Source organism: Lacerta agilis, chromosome 2 (assembly GCF_009819535.1).
Source record: "Lacerta agilis isolate rLacAgi1 chromosome 2, rLacAgi1.pri, whole genome shotgun sequence".
NCBI classification, from domain to species: Eukaryota; Metazoa; Chordata; class Lepidosauria; order Squamata; family Lacertidae; genus Lacerta; species Lacerta agilis.
The window spans coordinates 108,607,657-108,630,552 of NC_046313.1; the positions used below are offsets into that span (position 1 = coordinate 108,607,657).

Genomic DNA, 22,896 nt, shown 5'->3' on the forward strand with positions numbered 1-22,896 from the left:
TAGCAGAAAACAACCTTTCACCCTCCTCTATATGACATCCTTTTATATATTTGAACATGGCTATCATATCACCCCTTAACCTTCTCTTCTCCAGGCTAAACATACCCAGCTCCCTAAGCCGTTCCTCATAAGGCATCGTTTCCAGGCCTTTGACCATTTTGGTTGCCCTCTTCTGGACATGTTCCAGCTTGTCAGTAACAGCCGCTGTACCTCCCCTAAGCTGTGGACCAGTTCACAGTTTCCAGTTGACATTGTCCCTTGCCATGTTATAAGAATCACTATACAGTCATACCTTGGTTCCCGAATGGCTTAGTTGCAGAACAAATCAGCTTCCGAAGGCCGAAAACTCGGAAGTAAGTTGTGGCGTTCGTACGGAGCCCCTGGTCGTTTCACAGACTATTGACCTGTACACCACTACTTTATTCTTCCGCTACCACCAATTTTGTGGGGGGAAACCCAGGGCTCCCCAATGAAGTACTGAGTCTCAGTCAGGTAGAGTTAACAATGAAGATTAAAGTTTATTTCAAACACAAACAAGTTTTGAAATATATTCGAAACGCTGTCACTCTATTCCCTCTTAGTCTTGTCCCTGTCTCTAACTCACTCTGACTCCTCTATCTCCCCACCCCCACCCCAAAAGAACCAACCGAACTAACTGTCAAAACCTCTGGGCTGAGCCTCAAAATCAGGTAGGCTCCGCCTCCGGGCTTCCTTATTGGTCAACCTGTTGCAGACTGCAACCCTTATTGCTTTGCAATAAAGAAAACAAAATGGACTCCTAGCTCCTCTAGTCTCTGAGTTTTATTGGCGTAGCTCAGAAGAAGGGCCTTTTGCCCAATGCAACAAACCTATTAACCCTTTCTCCCCCCATATAAACATATCCCCAAAGAATAGGCAAACGCCACATAAGTGTTCTGGTTTTCGAACGTTTTTCGGAAGCCGAACGTCTGGTGCGGCTTCCGCTTGAGTGCAGGAAGCTCCTGCAGCCAATCTGAAGCCGCACCTTTGTTTTTGAATGGTTTCAGGAGTCAAACAGACTTCAGGAACGATTTAAGTTCGAGAACCAAGGTTCCACTGTATTGCTTTTTTATCAACTATTTCATCCTGGCTCCCATTTAGGAATATTTGTCTTGGTTGGGGAGAGGCAAAAACCCTGAAGTTGGATAGCCATCTGTCAGAGATTCTTTAGCTGTCTCATAAAATCACAAGAGTTGGAAGGGACCCTGAGGATCATCTAGTCCAACCCCCTGCAATCCAAGAATATGCAGCTGACCCTTACAGGGATTGAACCTGCAACCTTAGTGTTATCAGCACCACACACTATCCAGCTCCTGCATTGCAGGGGGTTGGATTAGAAGACTTTTGGGGTCCCTTCCAACTGTACAGTTCTATGATTCTATGGTCTGATGTCTTAATGCTTGCTTTAAAAAAGGGGGGGGAGTGAACCTCCAAGTGCATTCATAACTAGCATGTCATTGAGGCTGGGAGTTTTCCCCTGACACATTGCTTTTCTATGTGCAATAAGTTTATTTCTGAAGGAATATTAAAACATTTCATTCTCAGCCTGTAGTCGGTTCAGATGGCGTCCAGTAACAGATAAATTACATGGGACTGCTGTTTCCTGTGGTTCACAGAAAGGCACTGAATGCCCCACACTTGTGTAGGGTGAAATAAAAATAACTGAGCAGAACGACAAATTATTCACGCACACCCCACCAACCAATTTCAGTTTCTTGCACATCTTCATGTATTGTTATCTTCCTTTATTAATTTTACTTATCTTCCTTTCCTTCCTTCTCAAGTTCAGAAGTGAATTGTTGTTTATCCTTGCAGGTGATGTTGAGAGACGGACGTTGTGCCCTGTGTATGGGAAAGATCTTCCTCAGATCTGTCTTTTGGAACAGCAGAAATGCCGCACTGGAGAAAAAAACCTCACGGTCGCTTAGAGCATCAAACACGTTCTGTCGAAAAACCACGGTTTCTGAGCGAACACGTGAACCGCGAAGAAAAGAGGTTCCCCTGAGCCAAAGGAGAGTTTGCACTGTAAAGAAGCCCTACCAATGCCCAGAGTGTGGGAAACGTTTCCGCCAGCAGTCACACATTATAGCACATGAGAGAATCCACACAGGGGAGAAACCGTATGGATGTTCCGAGTGCGGAAAACGTTTCACTCAGCAATCGCAGGTTCAGGCTCACGAGAGGATCCACACAGGAGAGAAGCCCTACCGTTGCAGGAAGTGTGGGAAGCGTTTCTCTCAACACTCGGGCCTGAGGAACCACTGGAATCTCCACACAGGGGAGAAACCATATGGTTGTTCCGAGTGCGGAAAACGTTTCACTCAGCAATCGCAGGTTCGGGCTCACGAGAGGATCCACACAGGAGAGAAGCCCTACCGTTGCGTGAAGTGCGGGAAGTGTTTCTCCCAACAAGCGCACCTTCTCAAACACCAGAGGCTTCACACAAGAGAGGAAACCTTATAAATGCATGAAGTGCAGAGAGTGTTTTGCTTGATGCTTGTGGTTTTCGAGCCGCCAAAAGATCCACACAGTGGCGGAGGGTATGCTGCGGCCAGGCGTGAGAAAACTGCCTTGGCAGCATCCTCACATGGCGGCACCCAGCCGAGGAGAGGGGTGCAATGGTGCAATGGCACTTTCTCTCCCTGGCACTGCTGTGCCAGTCCTCTGTTTCCCTTTCCCACAGGAGATATCCCCAGTGGAGAATGAATCAGGAGCAACAGTGGGTTTTTCTTTTGGGAAAACGGGTTGCAAACAAACTTTATTATAACAGATGTAAGCAAGGAATTTTGGTTCTTCTTCTTCCACCAAAATGTAACAACCAGTGCTGTTGCTTTTTATTAAAATGAGTACGGTTTCAAGTTTAGGCTGAATGCTGTTCAGGCTTAAGGTTACTTTCTTATCTTCCATAGATCAGACTTCTCCTCACACGCTTCAGGAATTTAGGATTTTAAGTGGACTGTTTCCTTACAGACCCCACAAATCCTCCTTTGCCTTGGAATCACTACTGCCCTTTCCTGTCAGAGTATTCCCTCTGAGGACCCTTTTTCCTGTGAACACCGTGTGGGACTGTGTCTTTAACAGTGTTCTGCGATTCAGAACCTGAGAGCATATAATGTGAGTTCTCAGCTCTCCTCGCTGTCAGAACAAACTCTCCTGACAGAATCCCCCTCACAGACCCCATGAATCTCTCACAGACTCTCACTCCACTCCCAACTGCATCCCTTGGAACTCTGGCCAATCAGGGGCTGTTGCTAGGTAACTGTTTGCTGGCAGGGAAATAAACACACTAGGTGACTCAACCAGCTCGGTAAACGAACTTTTCCATCCCAAGTTGCCACCAACTCTCCTCTCTCTGCCCCGTAGTATACCTGCAGCTGCCAGCATTGGACTGTTGCACCAGAAAACTGCCTCCACAGCTCCCTCATGCGCTGAAGCCCGGCTCCAATGAGGGAGCCTGTTGTGGGGGCGCCTGGTTGGGCCCCCTCAAAAATATGTGCCCAGGGCCACAGACCCCACAGCCTCTCCTCAAGCTACGCCACAAGCTCCACAAGAGAGAGAAACCTCACAAATGGAGTGTAGGGAAAAGTTTTTATCGATGCTTTTGTGTTCCTCAGATACTAGAGCAGGCTTCCTCATCTTCGGCCCTCCAGATGTTTTTGACCTACGACTCCCAAGAGCAGTGGTCAGGGTTGAGGAAGCCTGGAATAGAGAGTCCACATAGGAGAGACCCTGCAAATGCCCTGAGTGGGAAATAGTTAAATTAATGTGCAAGCCTTTTGGAAAATCACATAAAGCTCCACACAGGACCACCTCCCCCCCATGAATACTCAGAATGTAGGGAAAATTTTGATGGTACCTCAGGACTAGAGAGCTCACCCATGGGAGGAACCTTGTAAATGTTCAGAAAATCAGAAATGGTTTGCTCAGATTCCCTAGTGGAAACCCAACTGAGAAAGTCACTCGCTGCTTCCCCCCCCCCTGCATTTCTGTTGTTTTTATTATATTGATTTGTTTGACCTTCTTCAATTAAAAATATATAAAAGGGGAAAAAACTTTAAAGAATATTTTTAAGGAGAGAATTCAATATTTCAATGAATTTCAATGTTTCAGTTCGAAGAGTTTCAATAAAGGTGGGGGCGATTAGTTTTTGTTGTTGTTACTATGTTAAGTATTTTTGTGTTTTTATACTGTAAACTGCCCTGTGCTCCTCAGATGAAGGGTGGTATAGAAATTTAATAAATAAAATTCACTCAGGAGACAAGTTTGTTTTGAGGCACAATTCAGAGTCTTGGGTGACTTGTCTTGTTAATATTGTACAGATATATTGACGTTCGTGCTCTACGCTGCAAATCTCTCTGTGGTCTTTCAATGAAGGACAGTACCGGTATATACATTTAATAATAATAATGTACTTTAAATGTATGGCACATGCATAGCCACAAGTGCTTTCTTAATATTATCTTTATGGAAGTAAGGGAGAGGGGATGGTTACCGTATCATTCCATTTTGTGTAGGATTATTCCAGGCGCACACACTAGAAATATTTCAGTTGTTTCATGCATTCGATGAACTGGAGTGAGTATTGTTGCACTTAGATAGCCAAAGCAGCACTGCCCATACGCAAAAAAAGGTAAAATGCGGGTGACGTTGTGGTCTAAACTACTGAGCCTCTAGGGCTTGCTGATCAGAAGTTCTCCATCATTCATCTAATGACAGATAGCCATTTTTCTCCTCATGCTCTCCAACACTTAATTCGCCACGTGCCGGCAGAGGTCACCCAAGTTCCACTTGGATAGCTTTCTGTTCCCTGGAGAAGATAACAGAGCACTCAAGCTTACGCTGCTCATTAGTTATGGCGTGTTTGCAGGAAATATGTAAAATTGCAATACTGTAAAGGAATTTTCTGTAAGCGATGATGGCAGAAAATTTTACTGGCTCTGCATAACTTTTGATATTCAGTGGAGCAGGACTTTTAAAAGCAGATTTTCCAATTCCAAAGTCCCCAAACCATCAGATATCCCAACATACACACACACACACACACGTTTGAATGATGGTAGACGACATCCCCATGTTGGGCCAATTCCCACTTGTGGAATGCTCTCCCCAGAAAAGTTCATCTGGCACCATCATTACATAGGCGCCAGGTGTTACAATAATTCTAAAGTCTGAAATATAGAATAATTGTTGATAACTGCACATGGTAAACACACATATATAAGTATATAAACCACATGTCTAAAATCTTACAGGAGAGCAATCCAAAAGCCATATTGGTTCTTCTAAACAAAAACAAAAAACTGAATATTTCCTCTGCCTCCTTAATCTCCCTAGGCCAACCCCAACCTTTCCCACCACCAAAGGAATACAAGTGAATAATAAAGGGAACCCACACAAGCAACGCTGACACAAAACCCCACACATATGCTAAGTAGAATAGAAGCATTACCACCCCAAGCCCACTCACCATTCCCCCCTCCACCTCTTTTCCCTTTTTCTTCCGAATGTAACACTGTCTCAACAAATGAAACTAACCTGTAGAAAATGTAACTTGAAAAAAGAGACATTGCACATACTTTTGTAAACCGATGAATCTTTAATAAAAATATGTTTTAAAAAATACTGAAAATGGAATCAATCCGATCCACATGTTCCAATAGCAACCTGACAACCTAAACATAGCTATCCATTGAAATGTGCAATTTATCCAAATCTTGCAATGCCATTTCCCAAGCCAAACCTATGCTCACTTATTGTGAATATTTATTGGGTGGAAGTGCTCAAAAACTGGCAGCGTAAAAATGAATATTGTTGTGAAAATAACATACAAAGATTCATTATGCTAGGAGAAATATATGGGGGGTGTACATTGGTCAAAACTGCATACAGACTTGTGTTTATTAGGAGGAGTTGGCACTAAAATTATTTTGACAAAACGAAATAAAATAAATAAATTCCTTCCAGTAACACCTTAGAGACCAACTAAGTTTGTTATTGGTATGAGCTTTTGTGTGCATGCACACTTCCTTCAGATACCAATATCTGAAGAATATTCAGATATTTGAAGAAGTGTGCATGCACACAAAAGCTCATACCAATAACAAACTTAGTTGGTCTCTAAGGTGCTACTGGAAGGAATTTTTTATTTTGTTTTGCTTTGACTATGGCAGACCAACACGGCTACCTACCTGTAACTGGAATTATTTTGACAGTCTTCTTGATTGACCCAAGAGCCAGCCAAAATCATTGCTGTGGGTGGTGCCCAAAGCTAATCCTATTCAGAGTATACCCTTTGAAATAAATAATTCCCAAAAAGGGGGAACCTTGCCTTGTAAAGAGGACCGGACCTCTGGAGAGAGCGTGCTGTTATAGGCTCTGAACCGGTCGGGAAACGACAGAGACCATACCAGGACGTTAAAAGCAAAGCCTGATCTTTATTAAAAGAAAATATTGCAACAGGATTCCTGCTGCAGCAGCAAAGACGGAGTGAGAGAATCCAGAACACAGGCACTGCCCTTTCTTATACGGTATACTATTTTCTTTCCATGCAGGTCAATGATACATAGAACCGCAGAAATGGCGCGAAGAGAAGATTAACATAAGGTAAGTAGGGTGTCAGCAGGGTGTTGTAAGACCTCGGGGGATGACGTTAATGGAGATGTTGTCTGATGTACGCTTGGGAACAAAAGGTGCTGAGTGGTTTTCCCTTCCATCGGATCTGCTAATCAGTTCTATATTTGCTTTATTTTTTCAGGAAGGCGTTCCGGAACCTTAGGGCGATCCGCATGCAGATTACAAGGCTGGAATGTGTTGGGTTTTGAAGTCTTGTTCTGCATAATTATCATTTCTGGTGTGGAGCTCTGCTTTTGCATACTCTTATACTGTACAATCACCTTGCCGACGAAGGTCTGTATAGTTAAAGCTATGGTTTTCCCAGTAGTAATGTATGGAAGTGAGAGCTGGACCATCAAGAAGGCTGATCGCCGAAGAATGGATGCTTTTGAATTATGGTGCTGGAGGAGACTCTTGAGAGTCCCATGGACTGCAAGAAGATCAAACCTATCCATTCTTAAAGAAATCAGCCCTGAGTGCTCACTGGAAGGACGGATCCTGAAGTTGAGGCTCCAGTACTTTGGCCACCTCATGAGAAGAGAAGACTCCCTGGAAAAGACCCTGATGTTGGGAAAGATGGAGGGCACAAGGAGAAGGGGACGACAGAGGATGAGATGGTTGGACAGTGTTCTCGAAGCGACTGGCATGAGTTTGGCCAAACTGCGGGAGGCAGTAGAAGACAGGAGTGCCTGGCGTGCTCTGGTCCATGGGGTCACGAAGAGTCGGACACGACTGAACGACTGAACAACAACAAATACTGTACAATAAACTTGTTTTACGTTGCAGTTTTTGTGTATTGCCGGTGTCATTTGTAGACCCAGTAGGTGGCGCTGTGGCACTAGAAAGTATTTTGACAGTTCATGAACAGAGCTCTCACAGCAGGGAAAACAAAATACCCTCTTCCAATACAAGGAAGATACTTCTAAAAAGATACATAAATGAAAGATACACATAAACGGAGGATACATTAAAATACATTTGCCACAAGCAAAAGGTTATATCACTGTGGTGCAGGTCCATGGAGCTGCGTGAATAAAGATATACATTTTTACAGTGATACATTTTCCTTGGGACTGGCAGCAAAAGGATACACTTTTCAGGAAAAGACACAAAGAGAAACTTTAGACATATTCAGATGCGTATATTTCTTGGGGGAAGGAGAAGGTGCACTTCCGTAAAGATAGATTCGGAGGTATTCACAGTACAAACACACCCAGATGCATTCTTGGGAGTCCTAAGTAAATTCTTTCACATTATCTCAGTATGCCGATGGGCTCACGGGGACGCCCCTGGCGCCGCGCCACCAGCCCCAATGGATGAGACGGGGATGGCTGAGGCTCCAATACTGAGTGCTCACTGGAAGGGCAGATCCTGAAGCTGAGGCTCCAATACTTTGGCCACCTCATGAGAAGAGAAGACTGCCTGGAAAAGACCCTGATGTTGGGAAAGATGGAGGGCACAAGGAGAAGGGGACGACAGAGGACGAGATGGTTGGACAGTGTTCTCCAAGCTGCTAACTTGAGTCTGACCAAACAGAGGGAGGCAGTGGAAGACAGGAGTGCCTGGCGTGCTCTGGTCCATGGGGTCACGAAGAGTCAGACACGACTAAACAACTAAACAAGAAGAAGTCAGGGGCCAAACCATATGGTGTGCTGTGTGAAGAACTCCTTTCTCTAGGCCAGGCACATCCAACTCCCTAGACTTTAACATAAAGGTACAGCAACGTGGGCTGTCAGTGGAACTTTTGCGATAATAAAAGCTAGGTTGTGGGACATTGAACGCCAGGAACTAACAGCAACAGCAGAGAAAACATGTTCCCCTCTCAACTTTCATGGGCACACGAAATTAACCACAATTATCTTGAATCTTTGCTAATCCTAAAGAAAGAAGGGTATTTTCGCTGGCCAGGTTTAATTCAAATCCCTCAAACCTCCTATAGGGAAGGTTCTCGGGAACAGTGGAATGAGAGAGATTTTGTGAAGACCAACAGGTGGAAACTCTTACACATGGTTATTAAATGTAAACTATATGTTGATCTCTGCCAGCAGTTCCTAGATCAACTCTGCATCCCCAAATTGAAACCAGAGTTAGAGGGCATACCCAACACGGCTACCCACCTGTAACTGGATATATAGCATACATAGCACATCATTAGATTTCTACATAGGCAAGGGAGGAAATTCAAACACTTCGAGCAAGCTTCAGGACTGTATCTCTTGCGGACAGGAACAATGTTAGCAAATAAAAGAAACGTAAACTTGTAACAGGAACAAATAAAAACAACATTGTGACAGGTTTTCTTTTACAGTGATAGAAAAATGGAAACATTATTTACACGTTGGCTTCACTTGGTCTCAGGGATGCAGACTCTCTTGTTTGCGAAGGATTTTTCTAGACAAACATTTACAAGTCATGCTAGATAGAAATGTAAATTCCTTGTTAATCACAAAAGGGATTTACAGGCACCAAGGAAGGAGTTTGTAAGCGTGAATGCACTGATTAGCACTGATCCTTGATTTGCAATGTATATGCGGTTGTTTTTGACATTGGCGGGGGGGGGGGATTTTCCTATGTGTGTCTTTGTGGGACATGGCTGTCCTTATGACAAGGAGTTTTATGTTGAAGTGGATGTTCAGGGTCCCCTCTCTGTTCATCTCTACCATGGTGGTTCCAGACTCTTACAACAATTTCAGCCTAACAGTTCCGGGAGGAGACCAAAAAAGTGGCATGAGCAGCAGTTTATCCCAAACATACACACTAACTTGTGTTGTATTCATTAAGCCAATATTAATGATTATGATTACTGAAACCTGCACAGTTTGAGAGTATACCACAAGGCTGAATGGGCTGCACACAGTGGGAAAGGAAAAGGGATCCAGTCAAGGGCCTGAGCTATCCAGATTAACCAGGGCTTCAACTGAATGCCAGTCATATCAGCCAGAAAATCCTCCAACCTCTGACGGTGGACTCCTAGGTGCCCCACGTCTGCAGAGGGTAAAAGGTGCTGAGAAAGCTTTATTTCAACAGGAAGTGATCTGACCATGACAACAGACTGATGGCAATATCGCCCGGTTTCAGATCGCTCTCTTTCTGCCCAGTCGAAAAGACAAGTGCCAGAGTGTGACCTGCGATATTTGTTGTTGTTCAGTCGTTCAGTCGTGTCCGACTCTTCGTGACCCCATGGACCAGAGCACGCCAGGCACGCCTATCCTTCACTGCCTCTCGCAGTTTGGCCAAACTCATGTTAGTAGCTTCGAGAACACTGTCCAGCCATCTCATCCTCTGTCGTCCCCTTCTCCTTGTGCCCTCCATCTTTCCCAACATCAGGGTCTTTTCCAGGGAGTCTTCTCTTCTCATGAGGTGGCCAAAGTACTGGAGCCTCAACTTCAGGATCTGTCCTTCTAGTGAGCACTCAGAGCTGATTTCCTTGAGAATGGATAGGTTTGATCTTCTTGCAGTCCATGGGACTCTCAAGAGTCTCCTCCAGCACCATAATTCAAAAGCATCAATTCTTCGGCCTGCGATATGCATCTGGCCAATTCTTCGACCTGCAATATGCATCTGGCCAACAACATGTTGGGACAGCCCCACGGATGTAAAGGCAGTCATGAATTCCTAAGGCGCCACCCCCCGATGCCAGTCGCCTCTGCATGGATGTTGAAGCCCCCCAGAACCGGCAGTCTGGGAGCCCTCAACTCTGCCACCAATAGGAGCTCTGCCACACAGGCAGGGAGATTGCTGGGAAGCGAGGCGGGCGGTAAACCAGCAGAATCCCAAATCTGTCCGAGTTACTCAGTGCCAGGAACACTCTAGATCCCCATTCAGCTGGAGAGAGATAAAAGAGAATCTCTCTAGACCCCAGTAACCCTCCACTTGCTGGCTCTCCAGTCTTCCCTGATGCTGCACCGAGTACCCAGGTGGGCACAACTGGGTGAGACCAACTCCACCTTGTCTACCTATCCAGGCCTCAGGAATACAGACCAGACCAGCCTCCTCATCCACAATCAAGTCACGGATTGGAGGAACTTTATTCACAGCCAACCTGGCATGAACTGCAGCAGTCGTGGTCCTCAGGGCTGGCTAATAGGATCTCGGTTCCTCAGGTTGGAGGGAGGGCTGGCACACGTACCTACCTCTGCTGTGGGCCCTTGATCCTTTCCCCCCTGTCTCCCCCATGTCCCACACCACACCTCCCTTTGAACAGGGCAGGAGATCCGTGGAGTTGGAGATGCCTCAGCAGAAGGGCTGAGGTGTCACGGGAGACATATTGGAAACCTGTTGGTTTTAGGCAGTTTTAGACTGCCTAAAAGCTCTGGGGGACACACAAAAAGAATAGTCGGGGGCATCCCTATGTACACATTAATGTTTTGCTTGTATTCATTCATTAAGGATGATAAAGTAATTATAACTGGTACCTGCACAGACCCAGTGGCAGCAGTTGGCCAAGTCAGAGGGGAGCTGTTTCGGGGGCTGCCAGAGCACAGCATCCTGCTCAATGAAACCTCCTAGTGCAGAGGCAGTCTACCTCTGAATCAGCTGAAGCTGTGGAGAACAACAGGAAAGGGCTTTGGGTCTCAAACCTTTCGTCTCACCAACTTTTAAAGGTTGTGTAAGCCAGTGGCCAAACCGTATGATGTGCTGTGTGAGCAAGTCCTTTCTCTAGGCAATCACCAAAACCCGTGTGCGAATCCTTTTGATCTGTATCCAGAAAATAAAGGGCACTCTTATGTCTACTCAGAGTAAGTTCAAAGGGGCTTATCCTAGGGAAGTGGGCATAGGGCTATAGGCTCAATTTCCTCTTTGGTCCACAGAGCTCAGAAGAGATTAGAAAGATGTGCTGTTTTCGCTTCCTCTTCCGATTTGAGAATTGCCATTTGGGTGACTGATAAAAATGTTGAATTAAAACGCCTCTCCTGATTTGTATGCCCCGTATGTTTGGCACTGGTTGCAATGCTTCTGTTGAAAATGGAGTGGGGAACTATTGCAATTGGCATTCCTTTCTTCGTCGTCCCCCTTCCATTTGCCCACAACTGACTGTGTGTTAAAAAGTAGGGTGTCATTAGCATACCTGCTCTCTGACTGACATGGCAGATACAGCTGAGACTCCCTTCTCTCCTGGTGATGGGATTCCCACAAGCAAGGGATGGGCAGACTTGCGACTTGGGGGATTTGCTTTCATTTTTAATCCGAATGCTGAGATCCAGAAATGGACCCAGGTGCAAAATATGGGCTTATGAAGGGAAGCCCCTGAAATCTGCCCCTCACTCAAACTGGTTTGACTCCTCCTGCAGATATTCAAGGTCAACGTAGGGAGGTCTGAAGAGGAGCTACAGCATATAGAGGTGTATCTGAAGAAGTGTGCATGCACACGAAAGCTCATACCAAGAACAAACTTAGTTGGTCTCTAAGGTGCTACTGGAAAGAATTTTTTATTTTATTTTGTTTTGACTATGGCAGACCAACACGGCTACCCACCTGTAACTGCAGCATATAGAGGAACTTTGCAGGGAGGGCTTTCAAGCATATCTCTGAAGGGACAGTTACCCTTGTTAAGATTTCAAATTCTGAATGCCCAGTGTGTTGGACTTGGGGTGACAAGGCCCAGGTTCAAATCCCTTTTGACCAGGGGTCAGCAAACTTTTTCAGCAGAGGGCCAGTCCACTATCCCTCGGACCTTGTGGGGGGCCAGACTATATTTTGGGGGGGGGAATGAACGAATTCCTATGCCCCACAAATAACCCAGAGATGCATTTTAAATAAAAGGACACACTCTACACATGTAAAAACACATGTGATTCCCAGAGCGTCTGCGGGCTGGATTTAAAAGGCAATTGGGCCGGATCTGGCCCCTGGGCCTTAGTTTGCCTACCCATGCTTTTGACCATAAACTTGAACGTTTCTCCTTTTTCTAAGTCTCTCAGCTCAGCCTCCTTTACCTCACAGGGTTTCTCTGAGGATAAAACAGGATACCACCCTCAGAAAACCCCTGGAGGAAGTGTCATGGGGAATGCAATTTGAAACAACAAGAGCAACAGGAAGTACAATCTTTAATAGAATCAAACACGTTAGCGCATGAAACATATCCCCAAAGACTTTCAAGCCCGTTACACAAAAATATAAGGGGTGATCTCTAAAAATACAGATAAGTATCTGCCTGTTCACTACAAAGCACTTTGGAGAAAATAATTTTATACATGGGAATTGCCCCCCCCCCCCGAAATTCTCTAGATTGTCATTCAGAACTTCTGGCAGAGGCTCTTCATTGTCAGAGGGGGTTTTGTTACATCGAGACCCAAGACTTATGTGGGGGGTTACATTCCTGGGGTCACCATTTTTGTTGTTCAGTCCGACTCTTTGTGCATGCAAAGGCAATATTGCATGTCAGGAAAACCCTCGAAAATGCCCCCCAAGCAACTATCCCTACTTGTCTGAAGCTAGAGATCTTGACCTTTCTAGAGGCCGATAAGCAAGGTGGACTTAGAAACTGTTTCCATCACTGCCAATGCCCCCCCCCATTTCTTCCTGGGCTCTGGAGATTCTTGTGAGATCTCACACAGTCCCTTCCAACAGTTTTTCCTGGTCTCTCGCCCTCTTTCTATTTATTAATTTGTTTTGACAAAGTGCTCCAGGGTGCAATCTGTACTCAACTAACAAACAGGTCTCTTTGGATATGGAGATTTTGCTGAATTGCCACATAAGCTTCACTGAGGAGTAGCAGAAAAAGGGATTTTGGAACTTCCATCTCCATGACAGTGGAGGTTTTGGGGAAGGAAAAGGGAATCTGAGAGCAGGATTGAGGCTGAGGAAGGTTTTCAGTGACCCATGCATCATTCTTATTTTATTCAGAAAAGATGATGTTATTGTCTCTAGAAATCTGAAGTCAGAGTTGGGGGTTGGAGAGAGAACTACATTGAAACAGGAATGTGTGTAGGGTTAGGTTTTTTCCTAAGTTTGGGGATTGACAGGGGACCCAATCAATCAGTGTCATTTACAAAGATGGCCCAGGAAGAGAGAGTTGCATCATGATTGACATAACGGATGGCCAATCACAGTTCTGCAAATATGGTTTCTCAAGTGCTTGTCAGCTCAGTCCTGAAGAGGAGACTGAATGTGTCACAATGGCAATATACGCTTGTCTGTCTGCACCCTCAGTCAAGAGAGTATCAGGTTCCCTTCCTTGTTCACGTAAAAATAGGGCTGGAGGGTCTCTCCTGAGAAGGAGGCTGCTGGAAATGCATGGAGAAGGGCTGCTGTATCTGCATCATAAAAGGACACACGTCCCCCTTCACAGTTCAGGGTCACTCGGATCCTCTTGGGCTCCTCACTTGGAACAGGGGCCTCATGGGGGTTGTATATTCCGCCCCACTTCCCGAAATCCCAGATCCCTTCTGTAGGACCAGAAGAGGAAACATCCTTCCTCCTCACAGACTTTTTGGCAACCCCCACCCCCCATTCCTCCTCTCTTCCCACAGTGACCTCCCAGAAATGTCTGCCTGCTGTGAAACTCTCACATCCCAGCACTTCGCTATATGTATCAAATCTCTCAGGGTTGTCTGGCAGGTCTTGACGCACTTCTTCCCATCTCACACTCTTTCGATCCTCAGACAGTATAAGGTGGGGATGTGCTGTGTCTGGATCCAAAGTTACATTTTCTGTGGGGGAAGATGAGGAAAGAGAAAAGAAACAACGTCAACTGGGAAGCTGACTTTTCCTTAGGCACATGACAGAAATAACATGCCCTCTGAAATAAACAGGAACTCCATGGCTCTGCATTTGAGACAGGGATGTCCATCAAGTTCTTAATAAAGACTTTTGAAACATCTGCAGTTCATTCAAGGGTACGAAGTACTTAGCACACATTATCTACAAAGAACCCTTGCAATGACTCTGTAAGTTGAATCAATCTTACTATGGACTGAAGGGGCCTGTGGTTTGATCTAGTAGGGCCCCTTTGCGATCAGATGGGCAGTGCATAAAAAATAAATTATTATTATTTATTAAATTATTATTATTATTGTTAGTACTACTACTACTACTACTACTACTACTACTAAATGTACCTTTTTGCAGCTTAAGTCCATATTCCAGAGTGTCTGGAAGAGAAAAGGGAACAGAGATTTAGCATCACACCATCATTCAGATAACAAACCTGGCAACAACAATATGAGCTCATGAGATTGTAGCCAGGTATTGTGGACTACAAGTCCTATCATCCCTAACCACTGGCCACGCAAGCTGGAGAAATTCCAGAGCCCAGCAAGAAGAGTTTACTATCCCCTTTCAATTGCATTAGTAAAATCAGTTGTGAATCATCTACATATGAAAGAGTGGCTTCTAGATGTTGAAAGAGAATAAATAAATAAGCTTTCCATTTCACTGGCATGGCTAATATTATGAGCTGGAGTCTGTCAAGAACACTTCTGAACATCCAGTATAAAATAGGCACAGCCCTTTTTCATTACGGTACCTCTGAATTTATTCATGACTCCCTCCAGGAAGGGATTTATATCGCAGAAGTCCCAGATCTTCCACTTCAGGGCAGGAGGAAAAGCCACAGGAGGGTCCTCTAAGCTCTCCTTCGCCTGAGACCTGGGAAGAAGAGAACAGAGTCAAGTCACCATCCTTCCAATGCAAGGAACTTTCTGACAAGGCAGGTGCCTCATACTGATGATAGAGGCATGATGAAGATTTGGGAGCAGGGTTCTTCCTATGGCAAAAGGGAGCATCTAGATGACATGAGGATCCAGAGAGCACCTAAAAAATTTAAGGAAAATGGACACACACCTGCTTCCAAAATATATGGGAGGAAATATATTAATATGAGATTGAAGGTAAAGAAGCTCATATATGCAAAAAAAAAATTTTTTAAGAGTAAGCATTACTGGGTCCTTATGCAGAGATTTTAGGACTACACCAGTTTTAGTGAAGCATTTCACGTGATTAATGAGCAAAACAAAATAGATTTGTTTTGTGCATTTCTGGAATATAAGGAAATGCAGAAAGCTTTAGAATGGCTTTTGCAATTAACAATATACTGTAAATGTATTTTAGCACAGTGGTTATATTTTGAAAATGGAAAAAAATAGAAATTAAAGCAATATTATCTAAACATGGAAGATTCTCAAAATTCATTAGTGTTTGAAGTGGTCTGAAGGACAAGGCTCTCAGTGGCTACTATTCACGATGGCTGGGTCAAGGGCAGTGGTGCCTCTGAACTCCAGTTGCTGAAACCACCGGAGGGGAGTGTCCTCTGGGGCTCGGATCCTGCTCACAGGTTTCCCACTGGCATCTGGCTCGTCACTGTGAAAACAGGATGCTGGACTAGATGGGCCACTGGCCAGATCCAGCAGGGCCCTTTCTCACAATCTTATGTCTGAGGAAGAACCCATAGAAGCCAGATATACACTGGGTATTTAAAACAAAATAAAATAAAAAATTCTTTCCAATAGCACCTTAGAGACCAACTAAGTTTGTTCTTGGTATGAGCTTTCGTGTGCATGCACACTTCTTCAGATACACTGAAACGGAAGTCACCAGACCCTTAAATATAGTGAGGGAGTGGGGAGGGGTATTACTCAAAAGGGTGGTGGGAATGGGTGATCAGCTGGGTATTTAAGTGTAAGTTATAGTGAAGATATTTGTTATGCATTCAGTGGTCTGTTTGCCTGAGTTTAAGTCTGGACTAAGGATTCTGAGCTCCTGTATTCTGACTCGATACATGATAACCAATCACAGAACATTTCAGAATTTGGGCCTCTGTCTTTGGCCCTTAAACTCTGTCATGATTCACAGCTTGGAAGTTTAGACAGCCAATCACATGGGGAGTGGGAGGGGACCAGACCTTCAGAACCTGTTGCTCAGTTCTGTAGGTCAATAAAAGGTTCCCATCACTGTGTCTTGCCTTGTGGGAACCCACCTACACTTCACTGGCGACGAAGGTGGGATACTAGGCTAGGTATGCAGCTGAAATCACTGCTGGGGAGCTGAGCTGAAATCACTGACTGCAGCCACAAGGCAGATCACACAGAGCAGGTGTCACGGCCACCCAGGGAATGTCCTTTTTGTATCAATTGCAGAGTACAGTAAATGAATCCATGAAGGGCCTTCAGAAATATGCAATGGGAACAGCTTCCTGTCTGTGATTGTAGATGGGTCCAATAGCTACAAACTACCACAAAAATGTGCCCTTATTTTTGTCTGTGATGTTGTGAGACGGACGATGGGAGTCCTCAGCTGCCTCTGGAAGGAGGGACCGGTGAGTGAATTTCTCACCCGTTAAACAGGAACTTTCCTGGCATCATAATAAGGCAGGGGTTTTCCATCACCTACCTCTGCAAGAAGCTTCTGATATCCTGGAGGGAAAGAAAGAAAGAAAGAAAAGAAAAGAAAAGAAAAGAAAAGAAAAGAAAAGAAAAGAAAAGAAAAGAAAAGAAAAGAAGAAAGAAAGAAAGAAAGAAAGAAAGATGTCAGTGGAACTAGTTCTACAAAAAACCCTATGATCAGTTTGTTGTTGTTGTTGTTGTCAATTTTGTATACCACGATATACCCACAGGTCTCTGGGTAGTTCACAAGATAAAATCACAATATAAAAACATAACATGCATAATAAAGACAAGAGCAACCAAATAATCCAAACTGTCTTCAGAGGCAGCCCCATGTACAACCCCCAAGCCATGTACCCACACCGTCAGAGGAAGTGTAACCCCATCAAGAGCAGGCCATCTCCCACCCATCTGGTCTAGGGAACTACCCACTAAGAGTGCCTCAGTCTTATCTGGATTGAGCTTCAGTTTGTTGGCTCTCATCCAGTCCATTACTGAGGGAAGACACTGGTCCATCACTTCCACTGCCTCACCTGCAGATGTAAAGGAGAGTCACCAGCATACAGGTGAAACTCGAAAAATTAGAATAACGTGGAAAGGTTAATTTCTTTCAGTAATTCAACTTAAAAGGTGAAACTAATATATGAGATAGACTCATGACATGCAAAGTGAGCTATGTCAAGCCTTTATTTGTTATAATTGTGATGATTATGGCGTACAGCTGATGAGAACCCCAAATTAACAATTTCAACTTTGGGGTTTTCATCATCTGCATGCCATAATCATCACAATTATAACAAGCAAAGGCTTGACATATCTCGTTTTGCATGTCTTGAGTCTATCTCATATATTACACCCCAGTAGCTAATGAAAACAATTGCTTACATAAATGGACTTTTCCATGATATTCTAATTTTTCAAGTTTGTGTACTGCTGACAACTTGCTCCAAACCTCTGGATGACCCCAGTCAGTTATCAATACTAAGCAGCTGAGTTCCACTTGCAAGGAAAGAGAGGTGGGCAGAGAGCTACTGGCTTCTCAGAGACCTCTTGTTGGCCAACGTGAGAACACAATGCTGGACTGAAGGGGCCTATGGTTTGATCTAGTAGGGCCCCTTTTGCGAATCCATGCCTTTCACCCTTCATGTACCAATTGTACTTTCCTCAGGGGGGGAACATGATATCCTCCTGCCTGTAGTTTGAAGCAGCACACTCCACCCTCTCGCATCAAGACCAGGCCTGACCTGCAGGAGTTCACTCGCTGGTTCCTGAAGCTTCTCCTCCATCTCCCGGATGAGGCTGTCAAGAGAGGAGAGTACCCCGGAGAGTTTAGCCAGGTGCTCCTCCCTTTTTGCAGCAATCTCCTTCTCCACTTCTGCCATCTGGTCCAGAATAAGTTTCTCTTGTTCTTCCAGAAACTGGTGCATTCGCCTGAACTCAGCCACCATCTTTTCCCTCTCTGCATCTGTTTGTTTCTGCAGGAAGGAGATTGAAAGAAGAGGACAGTGGACCAAAATCTGGCATCTAGTCTGCTGTTGCAGGAGGAAGAGGCCAGTTATCAGAATTCTCTTGGAAGGGCATGCCTGACATTGTAGAGAGATAAAGCCAAGACTCAGCAGAGAAATTGCTTCAAAAGTACAAGCCCACCCCCTCCTTTAAATAGGAGATAAGGCTGTTCAAAAAGAAACCCCTTTCTGTATTCCATATTCAGTTTTATTCCATATATTTATTCTAGATTATAACACTTTTTCACCTTCAAGTAACAATGATGCTTACAAGCAAGTCTTGGCTTTCCTTTTCTGTGTCTGCCTTCAATTCCATAATTTTCTCTCTCTCCTTCTTCACATTGTCCAGGCAGCTGCTGATCTGATCCTGAAAAGAAAACAAAATCCAAGTTGGGCTGCTTTAAACATTAACAGGCAAGCTGAATTGTATGTTTGCTCCCTGCCCCACATCCCTGGGACTTTGGCAAAGGTTCCCCTTGTTCCTCCCAGATGAGGCAGAAATGGGGCTTCCCAATATCAGAGTTGAAAAACATGTGAGTTTTGAAATGCTGGAAATGTAAGCAAGTAGAAGGAACATTTTTCCATATGTGGTGGACGTGCCCAAAGGTAAAAGACTTCTGGGAGAGGATTTATAATGAATTAGAGAAAGTTTTGAAAAACACATTTAGTAAAAAACCAGAAGCCTTTTTAGTTGGTATTGTAAACCAGGAATCCCAAAATGTGATAGGACATTCTTTATGTACTGTATTTTTCGCTCCATAAGAAAAGTAAGGGGGAAAAGTAAAAAGTAAGGGGAAATATCTGTGCGTCTTATGGAGCGAATGGTGGTCCCTGGAGCCGAATTGCCCAGGGGCCAAAAGAGAATCATGCTTTTTACTTTACAAAGAGAAAATGGGGTGTTGAAAGGACCCTGCTCAGCAGCTGATCAGCAAAAGATCTGGAGAGAGATAAGAGTCCCCGGCTCCCTTTCAGCCCCGCCCTCTTTCCCAGGCCTCCATTGTTGAATGTGCTGCAGAGGGAGGTTGTTTGTTTCCCCAGCAACATGTGACTGGCTGATTAGATTATCTGTCTGGAAACTGTAGAAAAGGCTCCCTTTCCTTAAGCTGCAGAAATGTGAGTTGAACCCCATAAAAAAGGGGCTTTTCCTGTTTGCTTTTCCCCCTTTGCAAAAAAAATGCTGCAAAACTTTTAGCTGATCCTAAAAAAACAGGGCTTTTCCTTTGCAAAAAAAGCTGCAAAACTTTTAGCTGATCCTCAAAAAAACCAGGGCTTTTAGAGGAGGAAAACCAGAAAAAAAAATCTTGTTTCCTCCTCTAAAAACGAGGCACGCCCTATGGTCCGGTGCGCCCTATGGAGCGAAAAATACGGTATGCCACGACAGCAGCCGGAATTTTGTTAGCTAAAAACTGGAAAATGGAAGAGTTACCAACGATAGAAGAATGGCAGATGAAAATGATGGACTATATGGAACTCGCTGAACTGACCAGTAAACTACGTGACCAGAGGGATGACGCGGTGGAAGAAGAATGGAAGAAATTTAAATAGTATTTAAAAGATTACTGTAAGATCAAAGATTAGAAGCTGAAAGATAAATTAGGCTGTAGATTCAGAAGATAGATTTAAGACGTAGAATTGTTATAAATGATAAGGATTATAGATAAGAAGAGAGGTTAAGATTAATTCATAACGATGATTATAATAATGTAAAGAAATTACTAAAGATGATTTTCAAGGAACGCAGGAAAAGATAGGTGTAGGAAGATTTAAGCGTTGTTTTTGTTTTATATTTCTGTTATTGTTTTTGTTGTTTGTAATGGTTTACTTGTTTGTTATCTTTATATCATGTTAAAACTATTTAAAAAATTGAAAAAAAAACACAAAAAAACATGTGAGTTTTGTTATTTCTCCACCACACTGAACGCAACTCCAACATCTACCCCCTCCTTTTTATTAAATTAATCCTAGATGTTGTAATCTTTCATCCCAGGGAAGTCATTGCAGCATTTTATTTGTATGCCGCCTTTCCAGTTAAAAAAAAGGCTCAAGGAGGCTTACAACATGACAGATTTACATAATTGCAAAAGTGATAAACAATAAATAAACCACATCAAAAAATACACACTACCAAATGGAAAACAATTTCCACATAAATCTAAAACCAAGAATACAGCATTAATATCACAGTTTAAAATGACATAGGTAAAAAGTAACAGCAATTTAAAACAAACAAAAAAGTGAAAATAAATGTTTATCTTATAAAGTTTCAGAAGTTTAGTTTTATCAGGCTGCACAAGATCTCTCCTGGAGGATTCCTTTTGGGATTCAAGCGGAGAGACTACATTACAACATTATTATTTTTATTAGTGCAAGCCCCTCTTGTCTGCAGCTCTTCCACCCCCAAGTAAGACCCACTGCCTTTTCCCACCTTGTATTCCTGGGACGCCTCCTCTAGAGGAACCACCTCGTGGCTCTTGTGCTCCTTGGAAACATTACACACGACACAGATGGAGCTTTCGTCCTCCTTGCAGAAGAGCTTCAGGGGCTCCTGGTGCTTCTCGCAAACCTTTCCCTTTCCTTTTCCCTCCTCTTTCCCCCCCAGATGGCTGAATTTCTTAATTATTTCCACAAAATTTGCCAGCTGCTGGTTTTTCGTGATGCTGCTTTGCTCAACCGTTTCCCTGCACTGAGGGCAGGAAGCCTCTCCCTCGGATTTCTCCCAGCACTGGATCAGGCAGGATCGGCAGAAGTTGTGCCCGCACTCATGAATGATCACTGGATCCCTGAAATAATCCAGGCAGATGGAGCAAGTGGCTTCTTCGCGGAGATCCCGGACGGGACCCTCAGAAGCAGCCATGGTTGCTGCCTCGCCAGGAAGAGAGAGCGGGTTTCGTTTTATCTCCTTTGCGTCTGCAAATGGGCGTGTTCCCTTTCCAGGAAATTCAGGTGCGATTATTTATGTACTCAGGATCTCTGCTGCCTTGGAGTTGGGTGGAGCTCCGAGCCGCTTTGATATGGTGGAAATCTATAGTTTTATACATTTTATTTTAAATGTTTTATTTTAAATGGAATGCTCATTCCTGGTGGCTGCTCTTTTAAGGAACCATTTCCCTGCCAGAGCTGGTGGAGTTTGTTGTTGTTTACTATCAGCATGTCAGCCTCAGACTACTTTGCAAGCTAATGAATGAATTGCTGCCCCGCCCCTCACAGTTTCTGGGGCTGCTAAATGAAACCTCCTGGTGCAGAGGCAGTCTACCGCTGAAGCTGTGGAGGCGGACAACAGGAAAGGGCTTTTTGTCTCAAACCCTTTGTCTCACCAACTTTAAAAGGGTGTCAAACAAAATAAAAAAATCCTTCCAGTAGCACCTTAGAGACCAACTAAGTTTGTATGGGCTTTCGTGTGCACGCACACTTCAATGCACACGAAAGCTCATACCAAGAACAAACTTAGTTGGTCTCTAAGGTGCTGCTGGAAGGATTTTATTATTTTTTATTTTGTTTTGACTATGGCAGACCAACACAGCACCTGTAACTTTAAAAGGCTGTGTGGTCCAGTGGCCAAAACCGTATGTGTGAAGAAGTCCTTTCCCTAGGCAATCACCAAAACATGTGAGCTAATCCTTTGTCTCCAGAAAATAAAGGGCACTTCTATGTCTAAGTTCAAAGGGGCTTATCCCAGGGAAGTGGGCACAGGGCTGTAGGCTCAATTTCTTCTTTGGTCCACAGAGCTCAGGAGAGATTAGAAAGATGTGCTGCCTTCACTTCTTCTTCCGAATTGAGAATTTCCATTTGGGTGACTATGATAAAAATGTTGAATTAAAACACCTCTCCCTATTTGTACCACCCATCTGTTTGGCATTGGTTGCAATGCTTCCATTGAAAATGGGGTGGGGAACTATTGCAATTGGCATACCTTTCGTTTCCCCCCCCTCCATTTGCCCACAACTGTTAAAAAGTAGGATGTCATTAGCATACCTGCTCTCTCACTGACATGGCAGATACGTCTGAGATATGACTGAGACTCCCACCTCTCCTGGTGGTGGGATTCCCACAAGCAAGGGATGGGCAGACTTCCGACTTGGAGGATTTGCTTTCATTTTTAATCCAAATGCTGAGATCCAGAAATGGATCCAGGTGTGAAATATGAGCTTATGAAGGGAAGCCCCTGAAACATGCCCCTCACTCAAACTGGTTTGTCTCCTCCTGCAGACATTCATAGTCAACACAGGAAGGTCTGAAGAGGAGCTACAACATATAGAGGAACTTTGCAGAGAGGGCTTTCAAGCATATCTCTGAAGGACAGTTACCCTTGTTAAGATTTCAAATTCTGAGTGTCCAGTGTGTTGGACTTGGGATGACAAGGCCCAGGTTCAAATCCATTTTCACCATAAACCTGAATGTTTCTCCTTTTTCCAAGTCTCTCAGCTCAGCCTCTTCTACCT

General features: G+C 44.2%; 2 protein-coding genes across 2 annotated transcripts in view; one reads left to right on the forward strand and one right to left on the reverse strand.

Moving 5' to 3' along the window:
• Positions 1 to 22,896, forward strand: part of LOC117042631 (zinc finger protein 850-like) — a 279,120-nt gene that overhangs the window by 14,854 nt on the left and 241,370 nt on the right. Inside the window, exon 6 of the mRNA XM_033142182.1 lies at positions 2,118 to 2,432. Within this exon, the coding sequence (XP_032998073.1) occupies positions 2,118 to 2,432 (315 nt within the window). The remainder of the gene's footprint in view (positions 1 to 2,117; positions 2,433 to 22,896) is intronic.
• Positions 13,168 to 21,347, reverse strand: LOC117042835 (E3 ubiquitin-protein ligase TRIM7-like). Its single transcript, XM_033142492.1, has 7 exons — positions 20,883 to 21,347; positions 18,729 to 18,824; positions 18,197 to 18,427; positions 16,960 to 16,982; positions 15,098 to 15,219; positions 14,691 to 14,723; positions 13,168 to 14,282 (listed from the first exon to the last, which is right to left on the reverse strand). The coding sequence occupies exons 1-7, from the start codon at positions 21,309 to 21,311 to the stop codon at positions 13,783 to 13,785; spliced, it is 1,434 nt and encodes a 477-aa protein (XP_032998383.1). The 5' UTR covers positions 21,312 to 21,347; the 3' UTR covers positions 13,168 to 13,782.

Bases quoted from the DNA above. Each gene is read 5' to 3' on its own strand.
- LOC117042835 (XM_033142492.1), bottom strand. From the start codon at position 21,311: ATGGCTGCTTCTGAGGGTCCCGTCCGGGATCTCCGCGAAGAAGCCACT. The intron at 18,825-20,882 runs GTGGGAAAAGGC...TTTTCTTTTCAG, and splicing joins AGGCGTCCCAGGAATACAAG to GATCAGATCAGCAGCTGCCT. The intron at 14,283-14,690 runs GTACATTTAGTA...CTTCCCCCACAG, and splicing joins TGGACTTAAGCTGCAAAAAG to AAAATGTAACTTTGGATCCA.